At 32.2% G+C, this 26,033-nt stretch overlaps 6 protein-coding genes across 6 annotated transcripts; 3 read left to right on the top strand and 3 right to left on the bottom strand.

Moving 5' to 3' along the window:
• Nucleotides 1-5,121: 5,121 nt before the first annotated feature.
• LOC108828674 (F-box protein SKIP31) lies at nt 5,122-9,475 on the bottom strand. Its single transcript, XM_018602427.2, has 10 exons — nt 9,269-9,475; nt 8,807-8,977; nt 8,635-8,708; nt 8,452-8,527; nt 8,231-8,341; nt 7,988-8,162; nt 7,743-7,898; nt 6,706-7,631; nt 6,100-6,406; nt 5,122-5,612 (listed from the first exon to the last, which is right to left on the bottom strand). Exons 1-8 carry the CDS (start codon nt 9,329-9,331, stop codon nt 7,561-7,563), a joined length of 897 nt encoding a protein of 298 aa, XP_018457929.1. The 5' UTR covers nt 9,332-9,475; the 3' UTR covers nt 5,122-5,612; nt 6,100-6,406; nt 6,706-7,560.
• LOC108823961 (glycine-rich protein A3) lies at nt 5,362-6,379 on the bottom strand. The gene is made up of 2 exons (XM_056995008.1): nt 6,100-6,379; nt 5,362-5,612 (listed from the first exon to the last, which is right to left on the bottom strand). Exons 1-2 carry the CDS (start codon nt 6,377-6,379, stop codon nt 5,362-5,364), a joined length of 531 nt encoding a protein of 176 aa, XP_056850988.1.
• Nucleotides 9,476-11,131: 1,656 nt separating the features above from the next.
• Nucleotides 11,132-13,281, top strand: LOC108828672 (WAT1-related protein At5g45370). Its single transcript, XM_018602421.2, has 6 exons — nt 11,132-11,500; nt 11,816-11,878; nt 11,977-12,093; nt 12,170-12,611; nt 12,710-12,861; nt 12,976-13,281. The coding sequence occupies exons 1-6, from the start codon at nt 11,286-11,288 to the stop codon at nt 13,139-13,141; spliced, it is 1,155 nt and encodes a 384-aa protein (XP_018457923.1). The 5' UTR covers nt 11,132-11,285; the 3' UTR covers nt 13,142-13,281.
• Nucleotides 13,282-18,569: 5,288 nt separating this feature from the next.
• LOC108851147 (sister chromatid cohesion protein PDS5 homolog D-like) lies at nt 18,570-21,025 on the bottom strand. The gene is made up of 7 exons (XM_056995007.1): nt 21,021-21,025; nt 20,431-20,662; nt 20,293-20,361; nt 20,050-20,130; nt 19,919-19,968; nt 19,755-19,801; nt 18,570-19,662 (listed from the first exon to the last, which is right to left on the bottom strand). Exons 1-7 carry the CDS (start codon nt 21,023-21,025, stop codon nt 19,520-19,522), a joined length of 627 nt encoding a protein of 208 aa, XP_056850987.1. The 3' UTR covers nt 18,570-19,519.
• A 30-nt stretch (nt 21,026-21,055) lies between these two features.
• Nucleotides 21,056-22,068, top strand: LOC108828675 (heavy metal-associated isoprenylated plant protein 11-like). The gene is made up of 3 exons (XM_056994245.1): nt 21,056-21,151; nt 21,507-21,588; nt 21,675-22,068. Exons 1-3 carry the CDS (start codon nt 21,137-21,139, stop codon nt 21,908-21,910), a joined length of 333 nt encoding a protein of 110 aa, XP_056850225.1. The 5' UTR covers nt 21,056-21,136; the 3' UTR covers nt 21,911-22,068.
• Nucleotides 22,069-23,259: 1,191 nt separating this feature from the next.
• Nucleotides 23,260-25,977, top strand: LOC108825338 (WAT1-related protein At5g45370-like). Its single transcript, XM_056995006.1, has 7 exons — nt 23,260-23,265; nt 23,498-23,579; nt 23,675-23,869; nt 24,842-24,919; nt 25,153-25,442; nt 25,521-25,672; nt 25,779-25,977. The coding sequence occupies exons 1-7, from the start codon at nt 23,260-23,262 to the stop codon at nt 25,942-25,944; spliced, it is 969 nt and encodes a 322-aa protein (XP_056850986.1). The 3' UTR covers nt 25,945-25,977.
• The last annotated feature ends 56 nt before the right edge of the window (nt 25,978-26,033 follow it).

The raw sequence follows: 26,033 nt of genomic DNA, 5'->3' as shown, positions 1-26,033 counted from the left end.
GGCGGCTCGGTGTGTTCCGGGTTTTGTTTTCGGTGGAACCGTGAGACGGTTTGGATGTGTCTTCTCGTCTGTTTGATTTCAGTTCGGTCGGAGTGACGATGAAGCTCCTCGACGATCGACGGAACTGAAGGCGGAGAAGATTTGGATGGTAAAGTTGTGAGCGGCGTCTGGAGGCTTTGGGATGAGATCTCGAATTAAGATTCGATGAAGGCTCTCCGTAATTCAAGCTCAGGCGCGTTCGGTGTGAGGAATGGATTCCGGTAGGCTCCGGTGAATCGAAGGTGTCGGTTTACGGCTGCCGGTGTGGATCAGAACGGTGACGGTCACAACGATGTTATGGCGCCGCGTGTCTCCTCATAGTCGAGGTTTCGACACGTGCTCGTCTCGTCCTGACGCGTCAACCGTTTCAGTTTAGTGGGCTTCGGTGGGGCAAGTTAGGCCCATCTTGTTTTGCTTTCTTTAGTTGCCTGTTGGGTTTGTGGGTTCCTGTAATATCTAATATGGGTTCTGGTTGTATCTCGGGCCTTGAACTTTTTTAATAAATAATCTTTAGAGGAAAAAAAAAAAGGAAATCTAAGAGCATGCTCAATGGTCATATTTTGAGAACAGCTCTACATATCCCGATAAATATTAATTAAAAAATAATAGTAAATGAAAAAGCGATGAATAAAAGAACATGTTCTCCGTTGAGAGCAGTGTTCACTATTGGCAAGATACTATAAAACTATCTGTTATTTTCTTATCGCTACAATTTTCTTTTGTTTTAAAAGAAAATTCAATCAAATAATAAATTTAATAATTTGGGAGACACACTTAGGATATGACTGTATGGTAGAGTTAAACAAAAGTGGGTGAAAATTATTTCAACCAATTTACTCTGTTTTCATCCAACCAAGTGGAATATGATTCCATCTCATTTACTCTAAAAAGTTAAAAAAACAGTAAAAATAACATAAATCCCACCTCAACTATTTATTAGATGAAAAAGTTTCCTCCAATTTTATTACTTTTTATCTCTCTTATTTTTTTTGAACAACGTGGAGATATCCCAAACTTATAGAGAAGCCCACACTAATCTCTCAAGGGGAGGTGTAGTCTACAAATAGACTTTTTTTCTGGATAATCAAATAGACTCTAAAGCATGGACTCATATCAATGTTAGGTGACCAGGATAATTATGACTTAGTTTCACACATCAGGTGGATCAAACTTAAAACATGTTAGTGTCCTATGCCCGCCTCCTTACCACCTGGCCACAACCACCTGGTCATTATCACCCTTATTTTCACCATATGTTTCCACCATTTTACTCTAATTGCTAACCAGTCACACTCTTATACGTATAAGAGACTGAACTATGATGATGCTCTGATAAACTATAAGACCATCCCCATCAATGAGTCTTTGTGAATCTTCTCTTTTTGCATTATTTTAATATATATTTTTTTGTTTGATTTTTCTTTTATAAAAAAAAATTAATTAGTCGGATCAATCGCGGACTGCCATGTATCCTAAGATCCGCGTTATAGTGCATGAACCGGTTTACTGCCGTGAAAGGGCATGTTCATAAGTTTGGCGGAACCGATGATTATAATAATATTTTTTTTATTCGGGAATGTGTGTGAACCCATTGAGTGATCCCTCAATGGGGATGTTCTAAAGATGCAAAGAAAATTAGCATAGCATGAATCGCACAAATATAAAAGTGGTTTTATTTTTTGGCCAAAAAGGGGGAATATTTTTGCTTCTTGGCACGTGGAAAAACTAATGACAGACTGATACTTCGGTAGTAAGCAAAACGATAAACTAGAGAGAAATAAATTGTCGAAAAAAAGAGAAATAAATTATCTCCAATTCTAAAACTTCAAAATTTTATTTTTGTTTCTGAAAACCTTGTATAAACTAAGAATTTTTTTTAAAAAAATTTCATCAAAAATATCAAAACTAACATATTCAGTATAAATATGATTTTAGTCAATCCTTTAACTTATAAAAATAATTGAGTTTATAATTGAAAAATAATAAATAAATAATTACACTCTTAACAAACATAATTTACAATTCAAAATTAATTTGCTAAAAATATAATAAAAATATTCTTATAATTATGAAAACTGTAAAAATTTAACTAAACATGTATATAACAAAAACTTCAATGCAAAATTATGATGATGATGATGTTTATATTCAAAAAGTTACGAAGCGAAGAAAAATTTAATAAATATAATTTGTTATGTGAGAATTACGTAATAATTAGTAGAAAAGATGTAAAGATATTTTCACAGTATAAAATTCAAAAGAGAATATTAATACTATTAAAATTAGATCATGATCAGTTGATAAAATATTATGTTCAATTTATTTTATAAATTTATCTAAATGATTATCTAAATATATCATGCAGTCATTTTTAATTATATATAAATATAATTATAAAGAAAACATAAATATAATTACAAAGAAAAATATAAATATAAAAATTATTTTTTTTTTAAAATGTTAAGACAAAAATATACATGTTCTTTCAAAAGGCGGTTCAAGAATCTAATTTCACGATAAATAAATAAAAAGTCAAATAAGAGTGATATCATGAAGTTCCACTTAAGTAATTATAACAAAATATTATAAATACAATATTTAGAACAATAGCTTGTCAAGTAATATTAACACAACAATCAACAGGGACTGCGATGCGATGACCAAAAATAAAAGAAACGAACAGAAATAAATAAATATTCCCTCTATTTCTATACAATTTAAAAATTTAATACATCTTTTAAAAATATTATTGATTGAATAGATATAACTAACAAAAATTAAGTTGTTCACATATATAACTATCTGCATGGTTTACATAGTCAGTATAAATCTATTTAAATTGATAACAAAAAGAAGACTAATAAAACTTAAATATTTTAAAAATATTTTTGTTAAAAACGTCAAAGAGACATTTTTACGAAATAGAAAGTATAATATTAGACCATCTCCAATAGTACATAAAACTTATTCTATATTTCACTCTAAAATAGAGTAACTCTATTAGAACATCTCCAATAACACACTATTTTTCTTCTATAATTTACATAAATAAAATAACTCTTTTATAAAATAACTTTTGCTCCAAAAGTACATTCTATAATAGAGTTACTCTATTATAGATTAAGATATAGAAGAATGTCATTTTTAACTCTATATTTGAAGTGGAAAAATTACATTCCTCTATATCTCACTCTATAACGGAGAAACTCTATTATATAGTCTACCGTTAGAACAAAAGTTACTCTATTTTTTTGTAAATTATTGAAGAGAAAATAATATACCACTCGAGATATTCTTGTAGAGTTGAATTTGTTCTAATGGATCACTCTAAAGAGTTACTGTATAATTTATTCTATTATTGAGTAACTCTCTTATATAATGAACCAACAAATCCAATTCTATAATAAAATTACTCTATTTTAAAATGAAATATGCCGTGAATTTTTGTGTACCTTTGAATATGTCCTTGATTGTTACTATAATCATCATTAATTAGGACATCTCCAATTTCACTCTATTTTTCACCTTAAAATAAAGTTTAGAGTAAAAAATACTTTAATGGTACTCTATTTCTTATTCTATAATAGAGTGAAAATAGGTCTACTTTAAATATAGAGTAAATTGTTTTTTTGTTCATCACTTTTTTTCTAGTATGAAATAGAGTACAATTGGAGTAAACTTCATCTCTGTTATAAAATAATTTTATTTTAGAGTAAAAAATAGACAGAATTCTTTGAGATGCTCTAAGTAAACGTAACTATGTGGCAATATAAATAAAAAGAACATAACAGTGGGCTGGTCAAAGCGGTTTTGATCGAAACCAGGGACTTCCTTAGTAATCGTGGCTCTTAAGACGCCAGTTGCACACCAGATTATTATTTTTAATTTATTTGAGGAAAAGGCATATTTATTTAAATATATCCTCATATGCTATTTTTAGTTAATGTCTGGTCGTTGTCGACTTTATATTTGATAAACAATTGCATTGGACGCATACTTCAGATAAGAATAAGATAAAGGACCAGAAAGTAAGTAGCACAATTACTGTTTGACAACAGTCCAGAGAATATCTATTCACATATAAACTATTTGAATAATATACTCTGAAAATAAACAAAATAATAATACCGTCATAAATGGTTTATAGTTGAGTGGTTTTCCCTAATACTCTCGGATATGAATAATGGTTACTTGATCGATGACTAATTATTAAAATTAGCCTAAATTCCTGACACTGCTGTATATCCGATTTGGTATTAACCTTAACACTTTGATACACAAATGGCTTTGTAGATCTTCAACCAATGTTTTATTACTTTCAAAAGTTAATTATATTATCGTTGGAACCTAATGTTTCCCGGTGAAATACATCCTTAAATCAAAGAACCAATGAGTCATATAACTACCAAACTTTTCTTATTTTTGCTAACTAACTTGTTTATTCTCAATCTATTTTACTTCGGCTACAACTGTAATGCTAATTTATGGAATATATTAGTTTGGAATACATTATTCTACGGAATTCCAAAAAAATATTTTCTATTTACAATGAAATTTTATAAAAATAAATTCCACGTATTTCATTTTTAGAATAATATTTTAAAATAAACTAGATTTTAATCCACACATCTGTTTGATAAATTTTAATTTTATAAAAAAAAAATATATATATATATACGTTTAATATAATATTGAGTATAATTAAAAAATTATAAAAACATTTTTTTTAATAAATATTTATTTAACACTATATTGTTAATTATGAATTAATCATGCATTAATTTAAAACAATATTTAAAATTTATACTAAGATTTTGTTAGGTGTTTTTCAACAGATTTCTTAACTAAAAGTATAATTTAATTTTGCTTTCTTGAACATTACGATATTTTTATTGACAATGTGAGATATTCTTCTATATGACACGTTATTTCTTGCTAATTGTAATTAGAGATGTCGCGATGAACCAACCTTAATTGTTCAAACCCGTTTTAAACTCACCTTTAAGGGTGTATTCAATCAATTGTACCAAAATATTTTCTCTAAAATCACCCAAAATCATCTAGTTATCAAGATCAAACGAATTCAGAAACTACTACTATATAGAACACCTTGATCATATGATCATATCCATGCCTTCTAGAACAGCTTAAGCAATGTCAATTATATTAAAACAGAGTTTATCATCATATAACCATAGATAGCTTCATAGTACACCATGTAATATCATACTCATTATTAAAGTCTCCCGACGAAAGTTAACCTTTTGGGGTTTATTTGAAACATTTCGTCGGACGAGAGGTAGATCAAAAGGAGGTTTTAGATCACTTCCACTTCTTGAACTTACCTCCTCCAAACATCCCATGCCTCCCATGTTTGCCTCCATGATGCTTGAACTTCCCGTGCTTGAACTTACCATGACCATAACCATAACCATAGCCAGGACCATGACCATGGCCAAATCCGTGACCATATGCAGCGTGTCCGTAAGGGCCGTGAGAGCTATGAGCTATGTGGTGAGCTCCATAGGCAGCTGCAGCACCTGCAATCATACCCCCTATTCCAGCTGCGTGTCCTGAAACAAGTTAAGGCAAATTACATGAAGAAAAAAAAAAGAGGCAAAACAAACCACATAACTTGTCTTTATGATGCTCAAAACTCAAATGAGATGGTTTCAACGTGAGAACAGTTTCAAAGGTTCGACACTGACGTCAATCATGGATGTGTTTTTTTTTTGCAATTAGAATATTAACTCTTGCATACCAATAACAGTCACATGACTATAAAATATAGATTCCTGTTAGCTTCTATAAAACATTCAAAAACAATGTACTATCGGCCAATCTTCTCTGTTTGCAACTTCTTGCTAAAGTGAAAATTTAGCACCAGAGATAATAATATAGTTCACAAAAACTATATGTATAAACATTCGCTGTTTCAACTTATATGTAGAATAATGACATGATATGTACCACATATATGATCTTTATTAACCACATTGATAGCTAAAATCATTTTCCCAACAGTTATAGACTTTTAGCAAGAAGGAGAGAGAGTAGTACCTGAGTGATGAGCAGGATAGCCAGCAGGAGGATAACCAGAATGACCAGGCGCAGGAGGATAACCACCGTAGCCAGGAGCAGGAGGGTAGGCACCAGGTGGAGGTGGGTAAGCACCCGGAGGATAACCAGGTGCAGGTGGGTAGGCACCATGTGGTGGTGGAGGAGGAGGGTAAGCTTGATGTGGTGGGTATCCAGCTGGTGGATAAGCCCCATGGCCCGACGGGTATCCAGCGGGTGGATACCCAAAAAAACCTTTGTCTTTATCTTCGTCACCTCCCATGTTTTCTCTCAATCAACAAAACAAAACCTAACAAGAAAAAAAAAAAGACAATAATAAAACAATTCGATTAGGTTTACATTCGGACAAAACCGAATATTAACTTGAAGCTTTTCATGAGAGGATCAGACACAGACAGAAGCTTCATGTATTAGGTCAGAGATCAACAAATAAACGCGTTTTTTTCAATTTATACGAATGAATCAAGAGATAATGCGAAGTTGGAAGTATACAGATCAGAACATAAGCGAAGCTCCGTTTGATCACAGGAACAAACGTGAAAAAGTGATATAACCAATCTGAAGGGAAAAAGATGAGAGCTTTCTTACCCGAGACGAATCGCGAGACAATAATGTCGAAACTGATTTGCAAAACAGAAAAAACACAAAACAGAAGATCTTTTGGGGATAACTATTGGTGGTTATGCTTAACACATACATTTATTTCCTTAAGCGGCACGGTTTCCGAAAAAGATATATTTTAATCTTTTGGTCCTCATACTTTGGGTTTTCTTACTAACTGAACAATTATTCCTTATAAATGATAATGGAGTCCAGATTTTCAACACCAGCAGCAACGACACATCAGACATGTAACGATGGTAGAAAGGGCTTATTCAACAAGTATTATTGAAATCTTTAGTGAAACAATGGTTAATTGCATAGTGTGCTTCTTACAATTCGAACTTTCCATACTAACTCGTGGGGGCGCTTATGAAGTATAATAAAGTATAGGGGTTAAATGAGATAAAGATAGAGACTATGTCTGTTACGTAATATTTGGCGTTGCGGGAACGCGTACTGGACCCGTGATTCTACCAAACATGCATGCGTTAGGTGGATGGTGGAACAATACCAAAAAGATGGAAGAATCTACACGAAATTATTATTACTTTTTGGATTATTTTATAACAAACTAAACGTGAGATTAGCCAACACAAAATATGATACTGATTCCCCTCAACAGTTCAATAGATAGAACTCATGAAACTATATTGTTATGGAGACTTACTAATTACCAACATGTAAAACACATTTCAAGGACAATCGAGTAAAGTTACAGACAAAGCTCTGCACAACTTACAAAGCATAAAAGACTACTCAAAACAAGATGTACTACTTTTGATTCATTGCACTTCTCCATTACATGCGCTACTACACTAAAGGCTGAAGCTTTTGGTTGGATCAGCAGAACCCAAAGGTACGTTCTAATTCCTGCTCACTCTTGCAGTTGTATCCAAATTCAAAAGCTCTATCTGCAGTCAAAAGAAGAGACAGTCATATGTTAAAAGATAAGAAGATCGGAGAAGGAGGAGCAGACAGAGAGAGAGAGAGAGAGAGAGAGAGAGAGAGAGAGAGATAATTACCAAAACGGCCATTTTCTGTTAATACTTCAGCTTCTTCCTGATCTGTGTCTGAATCAGTTTCCAGAACCAAACTGTCAGAACAAAGCCCTGAGATAGTACACACCATACACCCACTGTCTGGACAAAATATCACTTCCTTGCAGTTCTCATCGCATACTGTTTTACAAGACCCATCAAACAAAAAAGGTAAAAAGTTTAGACAGAGACAATCAACATATATTTACTGCGTTTCATTAAAATCATACCATGAACGTTTCCAGTCTCTTCGCATATGAACACATCGTCGATCTGATGGTAACCACATTTTGTTCCCAAACAAACATGGCCAATCACAGCTTTATCCGTAAGTCCCTTGCTTTTCTTCCACAGACATACTTTGTCAAGTACTGTTTTGTCAAGAACTACCTGGTCATCCACCATCTAAACAAAGAAACGTTGTGAGAATGCATCAAACAAAAAGAAGTATGAGAAGCAAAAGATGCTACCACCTCGGAGGGAAGAGGTGCTTGGCTTCGCTTTGCTGCTTGCATTTGAACGTAATACACTTTAAAATCCGTTGGACAGCTTCTGACAAGTTCAATCATGTCTTTCTCGTCACGCTAAGATTCATCAAAACAGAAAAGAATTCGCTTAAAAAGGAACTAAACTAATACATCACTCCTAATAGCAACTCGCAGTACAAGCAAAAAATTATACAAAAACTACTCACATCGATATAAAGCTTCTTCCAAGCATATTCACGTAACATTCTAGTTGAAGGCATTAGTCCCCACCGGATACAATACCTGCAGATAGAACCAATCAAAATTTTGTTTTTTTTAGTACAAAGTATTGATTTTGAAAACTGGATTAGATTATCCACAAGACCAAAGTAGTACGAGAATAGACTTACAAGCGACGCCATAAAGATTCATCAGAGGCAGCAAAATTGAGAAATTTACATACTAAAGAGCATGATAGAAGATCCTGTAATAATCACATTTCAAACAAATTTAATATTTTAAATGCAATCCTCAAAAAAAATATACTATTCCAGACAATTAAATTGTGAACAATAATTTAACCTCGGATGATAAGAACTTGAAGATATGACGAAACACCTCTGTAGGAACTTTGGTGAGAACTCCACTCTCTATTCTCTTTGCACCTTCCTTGTCTACTACAACCTTTGTTTTGTCTTTCTCAATACGTTGTCGTTTCGGTTCAGGTTCTTTCGTTTTTTCTTCATCCTCTACCTACACAATCAGGAACAAAAAAACATGCATCAATTAAAAAATTCAACCTTTCACAGGAAAACATGAACAATGAGGTCTCACAAACCGAGAACCAGCTGTGTCTGAATTTGAATTAGATCAGACAAAACCCGAATTTGCTGTAATAGATTAAGATACACACGAACCCAAATCATGAATTATACGGGGAAAAAAGCATAAAATCTATAATCAAATTACAGATCGATAGGTTTCAGTCCAAAAAGATTGAAACTTTTAGAGGAAAAAAACGAGATAACGAAGAAAACGAAATACCGAGGAGACTTCTGATTCGAGGAACCGAGCGAAGCACTCGTCTTCATCATCAGAGAGAGACATTTTCTGGGTAGTGAAGATCGGAGCTCCGGCGACGTGCGGTGGATTTTATTTGGGCGATAGAGAGAAACGAGAGGGTTGGGCGATTGTGAACCGGTGGCGTGAGATTGGTGACGATTTTGGGCCGAAAAGTTTTTATTAGCGGGCCTTCAAAACCTTGATAAAATGGCCCATATATATAGTCTAAAAAGCTATCCTATTCTAACGTCGTTATAATGAATAACTAGGCGTTTTTCCCGCACATGCGGGCATAAATTTCTTATAAATATTTACTCGCACATGCCCGCACATGCAGGAGTATTAGTTTATGTATTATTAATCTAAAATCAGGATAATAAATTATTATTTATGTTTTTTAATAGTTAAAGCAAACATCAAAATATTTATATATGTCAAATACTTTTAATCAAAATATATAATTATTATTGTGTTAAGTTTTTTTAAAACACTCATATCTTAGAGATAGTTTAGAAAATATATTTATATTTTTTGGTTGACTAATATTTAATAATAAATTGTTTTATATCTTAATTTTTTTTTAACTTTAACAATAAAAATATTGTTTTCAGATAGGCACAAAAAAAATATATACAGAAGAATTATCTTTTTTTGATAATTCTAAAATATTATTTTGTAATCAATTATTTAATATAGCATATAGCATATAAACTTTATATCATTAAAATAAATTAGTGAATAGTTAGAAACTAATAATAAATTAATAACCTATCTAAAAGTTTAAAACCTAATAAAACTATGACAAATAAGAAAAGCTAATATAACATATAAATTTAATATTAATAAAATAAAATTCGTTTTTATTTATATAGAATATTCATCAATGTTATTATTTTAAATTAATAATTTAGTGACTCAACTCAAAATAAATAATACATCAATGATAATTTAGCTTAAACTTAATAAAAATATGACAAATAAACAAAATTAGCTAAAATCATGGAGAATATGATAAGTAAGCAAAATCACTTAATAAATAATAGTATAGATAGATAGATAGATCCGATTTTCATTATATGCTATAATGGCCTTTTTAGTTTATTAGAATTGTTTTAGCAACCAACGTTTTTTTTAATAAAATGACTTTTCTAGATATAGTAATGCCAAACGACATAGGAGCTACCAATTTCATTTTTAATATATTTTTTTTCTGTCGACCACAACATGCATTGTTAATGCAGATTTTTAGTAATAATTGTTATGCAATAATACTAGAACTAACACGTTATATTAGAATCATGGTCGCTGTATTTTTATTTTCTGGAAACAGAACAATTTTTCGTTTGGATAAACAACTTAATTTTCAGGATTTACATGCAACTATATTCTTATTCGTTTAAATATATAATCATAACAGATCAATTTTGACCCAAAAAAGCATAAAGATAGAAATTGTTGAGCAACGGTTTGGTTAAAAAGAGAGGTCATTAGATAATAGATTAAAACTCTTTTATGATTGGTTCAATTGTTTTTAATTTAAATTTAATTATTAAATTATCCTAAAACTATTAATACTATATCTATCAGGGATGCTCTATATCTTGGAATTTGCCTAAAGATATATTGCAAACATTTTTAAAAATGTTGAGGAAAGATATCAGAAGCACACTTCAAAAAGGGCAGGAAATATAAACACAATAAATTAATGTGATGATTTGATGTATTAATAAGAAAGAAAATAAATCTGCACTGTCAAAAGAATAATATAATCTATGCTAAAAATGGCTAAACATTTTTTTCTGTAATTGTCTTTCAGTATCTTTTTTTTTTCTTACCTTAAAAAGCACTGTTCTATAATAACAACCCAACGACTACGAAATTACAAAGAAGATAATTCTGACTTCAAAACAGAGCAAAAAATCTCTCAAAAAGGATTAGAATTTAGATTCTGGTTCTCTTCCTCTGATCGGAGACAGAGAGAGAGAGAAAGGTAAGAAAGATGGAAGCTCCGGCGATCACAAACGGTGGCGATGCGACGGAGAGGCAAGCTCGAATGGCGCACTCTGCAATGACCCTCGTTCAGCTAATTAACGGAGCTTACCATGTGATTACAAAAGTAGCTCTTAACGTTGGTATCAATCAGCTCGTCTTCTGTGTCTTCCGCGACCTTCTTGCCCTCTCCATCCTCGCTCCTCTCGCTTTTTTCCGCGAAAGGTTTCCCACCTTTTTATATTATTAACATCTTTTACGTTTTAATGATTCAAACAATTCAAGGTTTTAGAATTTAATGAAAATGTATCTAGATTAGATGATCGTTGTTTTATTCTGATAATGTTCTGCTTCTTGATTTGTTAGATTTTAATGAGTACAAGATCAGTTACCAATTGTTGTGCAGGTGCTTGGATACTGTTTCTTGATTCATTTGATGATTGGATCAAAGCTATTTGATGATTACATCTTCTGCAATTTCTTGATTTATTTAGTGATCATGGATAACATGTAATGTTCTGTTTCTTGATGTTCTTGTAGAGGGATCAGACCTCCTATGAGTAGAAGCATCCTCTTTTCACTCTTCTTCCTAGGTTTAGCAGGGTATGTAACCATATCATTTTGGATTAACCAGGTTCTCATAATCTTGTGAGATCATGTCTTATGAAGATTCTAATACCACTTAGTCTCAATCTTAAAAGGATATTTGGGAACCAGTTACTATTTCTTATGGGTTTATCATACACAAATCCAACTTATGCGGCTGCTATACAACCATCCATCCCAGTCTTCACCTTTCTCTTAGCTGTGATGATGCGGTAAGTATAGTTATATTAAACAATTACGATATATGTATTTAATCTTGAGTTGTATGTATCCTTCTTTTGTGTGCAGTACAGAGAAAGTGAACTTGTTTAAAATCGAGGGCCTAACGAAAGTTATAGGTACTCTAGTTTGTGTTTCCGGTGCCATAGTGATGGCTCTGTTCCGTGGTCCATCCTTGTTTGGAGATAAAGATGCAGATTTTACAACAGAAATTGTAGTCACTGATAGAAGTCAACCTGAGCTTCATGGTTGGCTTGTCTCTAGTTTTCTTGGTCTTGGGCTTGATCTATGGCATATTGGAGTTATATGCTTGATAGGAAACTGCATGTGTATGGCTGCTTTTATCGCTGTTCAAGCACCAGTTTTAAAGAAGTATCCTGCCTACCTTTCTGTTACGGCCTATTCATACTTCTTCGGTGCATCAATAATGATCACAACAGCGTTTGTGTTTGTTAGAGAGCCTAAAGAGTGGAGCTTGACACAGTCTGAGATTCTTGCCGTTATATTTGCGGTAAAAAAGTTTGCAGTAACATGTTTAATTTGGGTGTGTTTGACACAAAAGACTAAAGCTTTCTTCATTTCTGAGTATTTGTGGTTCTTGATTCTCAGGGAGTGTTTTCATCAGCTCTGAACTATGGACTCTTGACATGGTCTAATAAAATTCTTGGAGCTGCTTTGGTTTCTCTTTACAACCCTCTTCAGCCTGCAACATCTGCTTTTTTATCGGCAATTTTCCTAGGCAGTCCAATCTATCTTGGAAGGTTTCTTGATTGCATCTTTGATCTATCTTTATTCTTTACACACAACCTCTTGCTCTCTTCTTCTTATACATTATCTTTTAAAATGGATTGTCTTTCTTTGTTTCTCATGTGCAGCGTTGTGGGTGGAGTACTTATCATTTCAGGGCTTTATATGGTTACTTGGGCATCTTACAGAGAACAACACACAACAGTTTCAGGAAATGTGATTGTTTCTTCCAGTGATATAAGAGTTTCAGAACCTTTGATTTACAGAGATGGGACTGGTGAAAAAATTTCGTAAAAGAATTCATTTTTACTGTCAGAGAAGAAGTGTATAACAGAGAGTTTCTTTTACACCTTAGCTTTGTTCGTTTGATCTCTTAAACAGCTGCTTGCTTGAACTTTCATCCAACTAAAACTAGTGGTGGATTTAGAAACTTTTTTGAGTGGGGCAAATTTATTTAATATAAAACATATCTAAAAGAAGTAATTATTTTAATTTATTAATTACTTATTATTTAATAATACTAAATTAAAAGGCTATTTTTTTACAAAATTAATTGATGAATAAATTTTAATTTGGAAATAGTAACTCAATAAAGTGTGTAAGAAACTAGCAAAATAGTACAAATATAGAAAATAAAGTAAGAGAATAACACAAATTAGATGACGTTTAGATCATCTCCAACCCCACTACAAAACTGTTTGAAAGCATACAAATATATCCAATTATTTTTGGCTAAACATTTCCATTAGTTTTAAAGAGTTAACTAGATCATGACCCGCTCGACCGAGCGGGAATCAAACTTTTTTATCTTTATTTGTACTAAATATTATACATGATTGCAAATGTATTAATATAAAATTTTGATAAATAACAATGTGTACTAATGTGTTTAAATAAGCAATGTGTTTAATTACTAAATTTGATTTTTAAAATTTATGATAATTTAAAGTAGATTTTTTATATATTATTTTGAATATATAGTGCTATATTTTGTATTTTCAATATTTATCATACAAAACTTACATTGGGGTATTATTTATATGAAAATATGTGTAACATAATATATTTATATATTATATAAAAATATCTACGATTTTCGCAAAGGCCATGCGCACTCGCACGGGTTTTATTTTTAAAATGTATTCTGTATTGTTTAGTTTTATGTAGTATCGAGTTTGTATAATTCAATTTTCTGTTTAAAGAACAATACCAAAACTGTCTTTCGTATGTAAAAATAATATTTTGCAAGCGCGAGTTATGTCTTTTTATTGTAACACAAAATTTGATATAAAACTTATGTTTTTGTACATTACGAAGTTTAATTTTTTAAAATAACTATTACATAATTTGAAATTGAATTTTATCACTGAGGTCTAATATATTTTGTCTGTAATGGTTCAAAGCATTTTCGATATATATTATATTTCAGTTTGGTTTGTTTTTAGTATTATTGTATAAGTATAATACTATACAATATTACTATATTCTATACAATATATAAAGCTATGTGTTATTTGTTTTAGAAAGTAGATTAGGCCCAAGGTAGTTAAAAAATAGTCAAATCTTTATGTATATGTCTATGATTTATCTACCTAATGTTATTCGTACTAATAAAATCAATATGGCCAATGAAGTATACTGATCAATTTAAAATGAATTGTATAGGGTAATTCTAGTAAGATTAATATTTAGTATTCTTAGTATCTATCTTATTTAAATCGACATGTAATAAATTTGAAACTATATATGGAATATGGAAAAGGAATTGTATTTAAGGAAATACATCAATGCAAAGTTAGACTATGGTACGTATTATGTATAAGGAATGAGACATTTAATTTAAATATATGAGGTCCACCTTTAAAATCTACATAGAAGAAGTTGTAATGTTTCTGATTTAATAAGATAGATTCAAGACTGAGAAATTTTACAGACCTCTATATGCTTGTTTTATTTGATCAGTTTTAGTACTAGATGTAGATCAAAATTCAAACTGGAACAGACATAAAAGTTAAATTTTAAGACCTATATAATTGAAAGGATTTAAAAGTAAAGAACTTCAAATTTGAATTGTAAAAAACTTTCCGTTTAAAACTTCAATTGATTTTGGAGTATAAATCTCGTATCCAACCAACAAGCATTGAATTTCCTGTCAAAGCAATCTTCCAAATCTGAGCTTCCTTCTTCAGGTTTCTTCACACTCCCCTTGATGCACCCCACCTTAGGCTTTGCTTGGAGAGCATTAAGCATTTCCAATGACCATTGATCATTATTGTCTTCTTCACCTTTCAAACATTCGTATAGTACAAGGCGTAAATACTAAGCCCTGGCCTTGATCTTCACGAAACATGATATTGTACTTAACCAAATAAGAAAATATATGATAATACACAATTTCCTAAATAATAGATATGTATCCAATTTTTTTTTTAGTTCAAAATTTTCTGGATCGAAATCCATAATCTCCTTGAGTTTGGAACAAGAGTTGATTCCTGTAGCTTATGAGACCCGAAACTGACACTTTTTTTTACTTTTAAGAGTATCTCCAAAAAAACTCTATTTTAGAATTTGTAAAACTTTAAATTTGAAGTTTTAATGTGTTCTTTTCCAAAAGAAAAACTTCAAATCTAATTTCAAAATTATTTGTATTTTACACTAAGGTTCATATATTTATTATAATTAATATAAATCCATAAAACTTATAAATAACTAGCACATATAGAAACATCACATTAATATTAATTAATAAAATATTACAGTAAATATATAAATTATAAATATAAATACATAACTAAATATTAAACTACAAGAAAAAGACATTATATTTTGAAACTAACAAAATTTCATATTTGAAGTTTAAAGATGTTTTTAAACTTCATATTTGAAGTCTAAAAATGTTTTTAAACTAAAATTTAAAGATGTTCTATATTTAGTTTTATTTGTAAAACTAAAATTTATGAAAACAAATATGATAAATATTATAAGATATGATTTTTTAAAGATTAAAATGATAAACAATAAAATATCTAAGAATTATAAAATGTAAGATGTAATTGTAAGAACCAAAATTCAAATAAAAGTGTGAAACTTCAAATCTGAAGTTTTGAATAGTGACACTTTATATTTGAAGTTTCACTAATAAAAACTTCAAATTTGAAGTTTTTAAATTTTCTTTTGGAGAATAAAAAACTTCAAATATGAAGTTATAGATTGGCGGATGGGTGAGTTATTTGAATAGTGACACTTTATATTTGCATTATGTTTTTAAAATAAATGTAAAATAAATAAAAATAGTAATTAACAAAAAACGAATTTTTGAAAAATAATTTTAAATCCGCCAGCAAAAAACTATACCCTAAACCCTAATCCTAACCTCTAAACTCTTGGATAACCCCTAAATCCTTAGATAAATCATAAACTTTAATTCATAAATATCAAACTCTAAATCATAAAACACTAAATTTTTTAATTCTAAATCTTAAACCTTTAGATAAATTCTAAACCTTAAGATTTATATATAGTTTTTTTAAAATATATTTGTACAATTACTATTACTTTTATTTCTTTTACTTTTTTATTTTAAAATATAATATAATTTGACAATTATTTTGTTTCTTTTTTCAAAAGATAGTCAATCTAAAATAACTAATTCCTATTGGTTGGTGAACCTAAAGGTGAACCCAAGAAAAAGTCATTCTTTTTCACCTCTATTCAACTTTTTTCTTGAGCTATCATGATACAGATCGACTCCATCTTTTCTTTGGGGAAATTTTATGTTTACACTTTCTCTCATACCACAATTCAACTATACCACTAATATGAGGACATTTTTATAAATACACTTTTCATTAATGACCAAATTACCATAATACCCACCATGGTTTCTCTTTCTCTCGTCTCACGTGATTCAACTTCTCCTCTCCGTGTGAGTTCCGGCATCTCTCACACACTACCGGTGACGAAATCGACGACTCCGGCGATGAAATCGATGACTATGGCGATGAAATCGATGACTCCGGTGACGAAATCGAAGACTCCGGTGACGAAATCGACGAATCCGGTAAGAAAACCTTAGTCTCCAGTTCTCACTCAAGCACGAGCAAAAGCTTCTCAGTGGTGGCTACAAGAAGCTTCTCAGTGGTGATGTTGACCAGAAGAAATATGTATAAATCATTTAATAAAATCTTATAAACCTTTTCGGTTTGGTTTTTCAAAGAGCTGAAAGATGTTTACGGGTTTCGCCACTCAAGGTTCTCCTCATTGTTGGTTTTGCATATCTTAGCTGGTCAGAGACGTTTCAAAAAGCTTCAAGTGGTTCTGTAACAGCTCCTCCAAGACGAAGGCAAGTTGTTCAATTTCCACTTAAATCTTAGAGCTTTGTCTTACATAGGTGCAGATGAATAGATAAAAGAGGAAATATAGTTATGTAATGTAGAAACCTAATGAGTTACTGCTTTTCTTTTTAGGCTCTGGTTCTGCTATGTGAGCTTCTCTCTAATAGCTTCGGCAACTGGGAGTGTACGAACGTAGTTTGGGATATGTTGTTGTTTCTTTCATCGAGATTTAACATGGTTGATGATTCACTTTATATCCTGGAGAAGATGAAGGATCTGAACTTGAGTGTGTCTACACAAGCATACAACTCAATCCTGTAAACTTCAGAGAAACAGATAAGATGTGGGACGGGTACAAGGACATCGAGTCTAAGAACGACCACACGTACTTAACAGTTGTACATGGACTGTGCAGACAACAAAAGCTAGAAGACGCAGTTTCTTTCCTCAGTGATTCCGAGTGGAAGGAAGTTGGCGGCCCCTCTGTAGTTTCTTTTCAATAGTATAATGTCAGCTTACTGCAAATCAGGTTTTCTAGATACAGCCAAGTCTTTCCTCTGTACAGTTTTGAAATGCGGATTGGTCCCTACTGTGTGTAGCCACAGCATTAGAAGCATCTGCGTCCAGCTTTATATTAGATTTAAATGTTCGGCCAATACTTCAAAAGTCCTCTTTAGCTATGATGGTTAAGTAGCTGATAGTTTACTGAGAGGTAGCTGGTTCAAATCCACCGGGCAGCCTTTAAATTCCTTTGTGCTTCCGTCCATAAACTTTTGGAGTTTTTCAGGACTGGGCCTGTGGGTTGTTCAGGGTTTATAAAAAAATCATAAAGTTTATAAAAACAATTTATAAAGTTTATACACCAATTTATGAGGAGTTTATGAGGAGTTTTAAATGGTTTATAAATCAGTTTATGTCACTTTTAAAACTTATATTATTATAAATAATTAATTTATAAGATTTTATAAAATCAGTTTATGAGGGGTATAATTCATTTATAAGAGTTTATAACATCAGTTTATAAGGATTTATAAGGAATATAAATAATTTATAAAACAATTAATAAGACTTTATAAAATCAGTCTATAAGGCTTTCTAAATAAATTATTAAAATAAAATTCATTTATAAGAGTTTATAAGGCTTTATAAGGAATATAAATAATTTATAAATATTTTTTTTGTCAAAATAATTTATAAATATTTATAAATCATTTTTATAGACTTATAAATCATATAAACCTTTATCAATAGTTTATCTATATATATATTCCTATAAATGATTTATAAACCTTTATAAAATCACTTATAAGAATATATCAAATATTTATAAGGTTTTATATAATCATTTATAAGAGTTTATAAAAGAGATTTCTTCTCTAATGTGAATTGAAAGTTTTGTCATTTGTGAATAATATGTGTAGTTGTTGTTTGTGCATGTGAAAGTGTTTGTTTATGTTTGCTAGATTCATGTCTTGAAGTGTGTGTTCATTGTGAGATTACTTACCCGTTTATTGATTTTTGTTTTCGTAGGTTAGGGCTTGTTGGAACTATCAAAGTAACGTTCTTCATCTCTTTTTGTTAATTAAACAGACACAATCTTCAAACCCTCTCTCACGTTCAGTCCTCTCTTTTCTGTAATTCAACATTTCACTAACGAGGGCCTTGAAGCTGCTACAGAATAAGGGCAAGCTTACATTGTTCAAAGGAACTTCAGCAGAAGATGAATGCGTCAAGTTTTCTGTCTGATGTTCTTTTTATTTTGACAAGAAGGGGGAAGAGGAAAAATGGATTAACATATTTTCTTTCTGTGATAACAAACTTTCATTTATAAGGGGTTATAAACATAATTTATAAAGTTTATACACCATTATAAATGATTATAAAATAATTTATAAGAGTATGTAAAATTTCTGAAGCGGTGGATCCTTGCTTGTTGTCCATATGTGCCTCAGACTCTGCCAGGTATCATCATCTCTTTACAACGCCTGCACGTGTTCTTTAGTTTTATGAATTTAATATTGTGTATCAAAGTGTTGAGCTTTAAGCCGAAAGAGTTTAAAGATGTTTATAAAGATTTTATATCGAATTTATAAGGGTTTATAAAGGGTTTAAATAAGTTTATAAAAAGTTTATATAAGATCTGTAAGAGTTTATAAAAGGTTTTAATGGAGTTTGAAGAGTCTATATAGGGTTTATATAAAAATATAAAGGTTTCTAAAACCATTTAAATATTTATATCACTATTTATAAATGCTTATAAAACCATTTATGAACCATTTATAAATTTTATAAGAGCTTATAATACCATTTATGAACCATTTATAAATTTTATAAGAGCTCAACTCTTCAGAGCTATCCTCCTCTTCTCTGCTAGCTTCTTTCGGATCCTTTGGTTTGCTCTCTGTTTTCTCATCCTTGGACTTCTTGCCGGACTTGGAAGCAGGAGCAGCTTTAGACTTGCTGGAACCAGCTCCACCACCCCTGAATCAGAAACAATATTTGCTTATCAGTATAAGAACTTTTTAGAGAATTTTCAACACCTTTTTGACATATTTGCTTTTAATTTGAGTTACTTTTTTCCCGACGGTTGCTTGCCAGTCTTAGCTTTCTTTCTCTGGGCCTGCATGCACAAGAAAATACCAAACTCATCTCAAAGAGCATCATATCGATCACATTTAGATATTCTTTCTAGTGCCACATAAACACCGGAACTAGAGTCTAGAGAAGTAACACTTACTCTGTGGAGGCTTCTTTCTCATGACCCGTCTGATCAGCAGCTTCTTCACCCTGCTGACAGAAAATGTAAGTAACATCAGAGCGAAGAACGAAAAAAAATAAGTCAGAGATGAATGAAATACAATGCCCCACCTCTGTTTCTGATTCATCCAGAAAATGCCACTTCTGTGTCTTAAGATTCAAGATTTCTTGATCTCCATCATCGTAGATAACCTGAAAAACGAAGATAGCAACAACGTACAACAAATAAAACATTCCATAAAATGCACTGTATCTAATTAAAAACATGTACAATCAATAGGCTAATGGGTCATTCCAATCAAAAGAGACGGAATAGACAATAGTTATTGAGTAAACTAATAAAACTGGGCTTACCAGATGTTTCTTCTTCGCAGAATCATATGAATCGACCACGAGTCCTCTGTTTAACCCCGAAACCACACTCTGCAACCCACACAACATCATAATCACAAAAGAGATTCTTCAAATTTTAATTGAATCAGCCTCACTCACCAGCAACTTGAGTTTCAGCGATTCAATTCCTTTGCTATCTCCCGATGTCTCCGGTTCGCGAAAGGAGACCTCCCCGACGGTTGATTTCACGATGAGGCTTCTCTTTTCAGGTGTAGTGAAGATTAAACGAGACGATCTCAGAGTGGCGATGAGCACCAGATCTCGTCGGACGTTAGTGTCTTCGATTCTCGTCGTTGGAGTCGTCAATTCTCGTCGTCGGAGTCGCCGTAAACTTCAATAACTTGTCTGACAAAGAAGAATAGAGATCGATGATGAGGATATGTTTGATTTAATAAATCAGGGGTAGGATAGTACTTTATCTTATAAAATTTTAATGGTAAAGTTGATTAGTTTAGTTTTGAAAAGTGGTATCATGAAAATTGTATTAGTGGTAATTTCCCCTTTTCTTTTTAAAATATACGAATTGGATACTCAAAGAAAATACGAGGTGTTTTCCCATATTTATATATGATTATCGTCTCGACTGAATTCTTATATTGTGAGATAAAGTGAAAGTAAAACATATTTATAAATATAAAGGAGTCTGCCACATTCTTATAACTATATATAAAAGACTATTGTTTTTCGACGTCATGATTTAGTCGTATGAAATTGACTTATGAAATTGACTACCGATTTTCATGTTCTCGAGCTTTTTGTTATTAAAAGAACGTCGTATCTATATATACAAGAAAGCACAGGTTTTATGAGAAGCCACAAGGTTCCAAATTACTTTCCTTGTACACAAACTTTTTTCTCTTGTCGTTAACTGGACTTATTAATAGACACGAAGGGATTCATACAAGAAATATACAAACCTTTTAGTTTTCCGAAAATGCAGGTTCGTAAGATTTTCTGCTTCTTTTTGTTCTTAGTTTTCAGAATAATTTTGAGAAATTAAAATTTCGCCGTGTTAATGCTTTTTATCAACGATCGGAATATATAAAGTTATTGCTTACACCATGAGCTCGGTATATAAAGCTTCAATTTTGTTTAAGTGTTTTTTTTCCTTTTCCATATGTAAATATTCGATCTGATAAAGCTCTTTTATAATTTCTTTAAATGTTAATGTACAGAATGGTGAAGTTGAATTCAGGATGGAAGTGTCTAACAGAAAAATCAGAAGAAAAGCTATGAGGGCTGTCTTGGAGTTTCCAGGTATACACCAACACAAATCAATGGTAATAAAGCGATGTGTACTAATGTTTTTTTTAAGAAATATCATTATTTTATCGGTTGGTCAGGAGTAACTATGATAGACGTGAGGGAACCTGGAAAAATAAAGGTGGCGGGAGAATTTGATAGCCATGAAATGACGAAGAAACTGAGGAAGATATATAGACATGCTAAAATTATCGGGGTTGAAACAGCAGATGGAGACTTTGCGGAAAATCTGGTTCAAGGACTGGTTGGCCAGGTTGGGGAAATGTTTTTGCCTCGTCAGGGAAGAAGGCAAACTAATGGTTGTACCATCATGTGAACAGCTATGCTATTAGATTTCTTTTGAAGAAATCAATTTGAGGTGGTGATCAGTTTGACTTCTTTGAGGAGTATTTTCGTGTGTTTAATTTTCATACTGTAAGAGTGAGTTGTCTTCTTCTCCTTTAAAAAAATAATATTTTGTGGTTTATTTAAGTATCGGAATTCTGCCTTAATGATCATCCAAATTGTGTTAGTTGCGTGATAACGTTTTTTATTTTAAAACAAAAATAAAAACCTTTAAAAACTACTTAACCGGTACAAAAGGAGTATTATTTTGGACAAGACGATTATTAATTGACTGGGGCAGAGGTTTTGCCAAAAAAAAAAAAAAAACTACATATTATCTAGGCTTTTTATGTCTCCAAGTTTTAACTGAACGGAACTCGGTTTAAAAACGATTCACGGTCAAAACGGTTTGACCAACTGGTCCAGTTTTCAAAACAATGTAAATCACATTTCTTGAACGGTAACCCAAGACTTCGGAGGTGTAAAGCTTAATGAACTTTTAATCAAGATCAAAAGAGCTTCAACGAGATATCAGTTTGTAGTCACAAAATAACAGAAATTCTAAAATAATCGAAATATACGAGACTTAAGCAAATTGTACCTAATTTCAATTAAACTTGTACCGAGAAACCTGACTTCCAAGCAAAACCGAGGCAAATTGCTTTGATTTTCAATAAAGATCCATCTTTAATAATCATCTTTTTAAAGGTTGTATTCTCTTGGCAATTCTTTTTCACCTCTATTCAACTTTTTCTTGAGCTATCATGATACAGATCGACTCCATGTTTTCTTTTTAAAATATAAGAGTTGGATACTCAAAGAAAATACGAGGTTGTTTCTCATTTCTTTCTCTCATATTTATATATGATTAGTAGGGTCTAATGGTTATCGTCTCAACAGAATTCTTAAATATATTGTCAGTGTGAGATAAAGCAAAAGTAAACATATATATCATACAGTATATAACAGGGTGTTGGTTGAAGCCACTAAAGTAAAGAGTCTGCCACATTCCTATAATTATTTAGAAAGACTATTTTTCGTTCTACGTCATGATTTATTCGTATGAAATTGACTACTGATTTTCATGCTATCGAGTATCGAGCTTTTGATATTAAAAAAAGGTTCGATGGCTTAACCTTTTTTATATTATATCCACTAGTTTAACAACAAAAAGAATGTCGTACTTATATATACAAGAAAGCACATGTTTTATGAGCAAGCCACGAGGTTCCAAATTACTTTCCTTTTACACAAACGTTTTTCTCTTGTCGTTAACTGAACTTATTAATAGAGACGAAGAGATTCATACAAAAAATATACAAACCTTTTAGTTCTCCGAAAATGCAGGTTCGTAAAATTTTCTGCTTCTTTTTTTGTTCTTAGTTTTCAGAATAGTTCTAAAAGATCAAAATTTCACTGCCTTAATATTTATAATCAACGTTAGGAATATATAAAGTTATTGCTTACACCATGAACTCTGTATAAAAAACTTCAATTTTTCTAAAATGTTTTTGTTACTTTTCCATAAAGATTTGATCGATAAAGCTCTTTTATAATTTCTGTAAATGTTAATGTACAGAATGGTGAAGTTGAATTCAGTATGGCAATGTCTGACAGAGGAATCCAAAAGAAAACTATGAAGGCTGTCTGTAAGTTTCCAGGTATACACCAACACAAATCAATGGTAACACGATGTATACCACTATGTTTTTGTCGTTTTCTGAAAAATATCATTATTTGATCGATTGGTCTTTAGGAGTCACTATGATAGACGTGAGGGAACATGATAAAATAAAGGTGGCGGGAGAATTTGATAGCCATGAAATGAGGAAAAAACTGAGGAAGATATACAGATATGCTGAGATTCTCCGGCCTGAATCAGAGCCAACTGATAGCCCGGTTCAAGGACTGGTTACGCCGGAAACTGATGGTTGTACTGATGGTTGTACAAGTAAAACCCGTACTTGTACCATCATGTGAACAGCTATACTATTAGATTTCTTTTGAAGAAATCAATTTGAGGTGGTGATCGATCGGTTTGACTTCTTTGAGGAGTATTTTCATCTGTTGAATTTTCATACTGTAAGAGTGACTTGTCTTCTTCTCCTTTTAAAAAAAAAATATATATATTTTGTGGTTTATTTAAGTATTGGAATTCTGTCTTAATGATCATCCAAATTGTGTTAGTTGCGTGATACCCAAGTATTAGGTGATACCGTTTTGTTGATTTGAGATTCAAGTTAAGGCTAATGACATTCATAACAAGCACAAGCGCCTTTAAGATGTGAATCCCAACAAAGGTTGCAGTGCTTATATTATGTTGTTTGTTGGAAAATAATTCTGCCAAAAAATGTCCTTTTTGAAGAGTTTACATTCCTCAGTGATTTGTGGTAACCATGACGCTCATGTTACACCGAGAAACATTGGTTGAAATTATCACAGAATTGATGAGTATCTATATAGGTGACTGTCGACTTTACTTTAGGTTCGATAGAAGCTTGAATCCAACCAACAAGCATCGAATTCACTGTCAACCAATTTTCCAAATCTGGGCTCTGTTCTTCCAGTTTCTTCACAGTTCCCTTGATGAACCCACATTAAGCTTGGCCTGGAGAGCATTAAACATCTCCGACGACCATTCCTTGTAGTTTTCTCCATTTCAACCAAACAAATGAGATTATGGCTACCGGATTGTCGGAAGCATGTAGAATATACAGCGAGATCGACACGACTTCATCCTTCTTCTCGCCGACTTGACTTGTTAGAGGTTGATGACACCAGCGACTTTAGGAACGTACCAGACTTAGATCTAGGTTCCGATACCATGTAGAGACATGTATTCATTCAATCAGCTTGTCTTATTCGCTTTACAAACTTTAGTATGTATACAAGTACAAGAGACCTAAGAGCACTAATATTGCAGGTTCTCTAAGGAGTTTTAAAGGAGGAGGGACCCACCAAATAGAGAGAAAAGAGGAAGAAACAAAGCAAAAAGGCGCAGGTAAAGAAACCCATTCAGACTGTTTCTGTCACTATTCTGCGGGCCCCACGACACATGGCGGCCCGCAATTAGTGCAATATTAATTTTTTTTTTCTTTTTTAAATAAAATAAAAAAAAAATTATAGAAACCCATGTGGGTTTTGCGGGTAATGTTGCTCTAAACCCTAAGCCTTGGCCTTTACGAAACAGAAAAGTGTCGTTATCTAAATAGGAAAACATATGATAATATACAGTAACACCAAGTGAACGTGAGCTTCACGGTTGGTTAGTTTCTAGTTTCCTCGGTCTTGGTCTTGATCTATGGCACATTGGAGTTATATGCTTGATTGGAAACTGCATGTGTATGGCTGCTTTTATCACCGTCCAAGCACCGGTTTTGAAGAAGTATCCTGCTTACCTTTCGGTTGCTGCGTTTTCATACTTATTCGGTACGTTATTAATGATCACAACGGCTTTCGTGTTTGTTAGAGAGCCTAAAGATTGGAGATTGACGCAATCAGAGATTCTTGCAGTTATATTTGCGGTAAGTGTTTTGCGGCAACATGTTTATTTGGGTGTGACTGTTTGACACAAATGACTGAAGCATTCTTTCTTTTCTCAGGGAGTGTTTGCATCAGCTCTGAACTATGGACTGTTGACATGGTCTAATAAAATTATTGGAGCTGCTTTGGTTTCTCTATACAACCCTCTTCAGCCTGCAACATCTGCCTTTTTATCCACAATTTTCCTCGGCAGTCCAATCTATCTTGGAAGGTTTCTTGCGTGCATCTTTGATCCATCCTTACACACACAACCTCTTGCTCTCTTCTTTTGAGATAGAATCTCTTATAATCAAATTGTCTTTCTTCCTCGTGTGCAGCGTTGTGGGTGGAGTGCTCATCATTTCAGGGCTATATATGGTTACGTGGGCATCTTACAGAGAACAACACACAACAGTTTCAGGAAACGTGATTGCTTCTTCTAGTGATGTAAGAGTTTCGGAACCTTTCATTTACAGAGATGGGACTGGTGAAAAAATTGCGTAAAAAGACATCCATTTTACCATCAGACAAGAAGTATATAAACAGACAGTTCCTTTTACACTTAAGCTTTTTTCGTTTTATCTCTTAAGCAG

This window comes from Raphanus sativus, chromosome 9 (assembly GCF_000801105.2).
Source record: "Raphanus sativus cultivar WK10039 chromosome 9, ASM80110v3, whole genome shotgun sequence".
Classification (NCBI taxonomy): Eukaryota; Viridiplantae; Streptophyta; class Magnoliopsida; order Brassicales; family Brassicaceae; genus Raphanus; species Raphanus sativus.
This window is presented reverse-complemented; position numbering and strand designations above follow the sequence as displayed.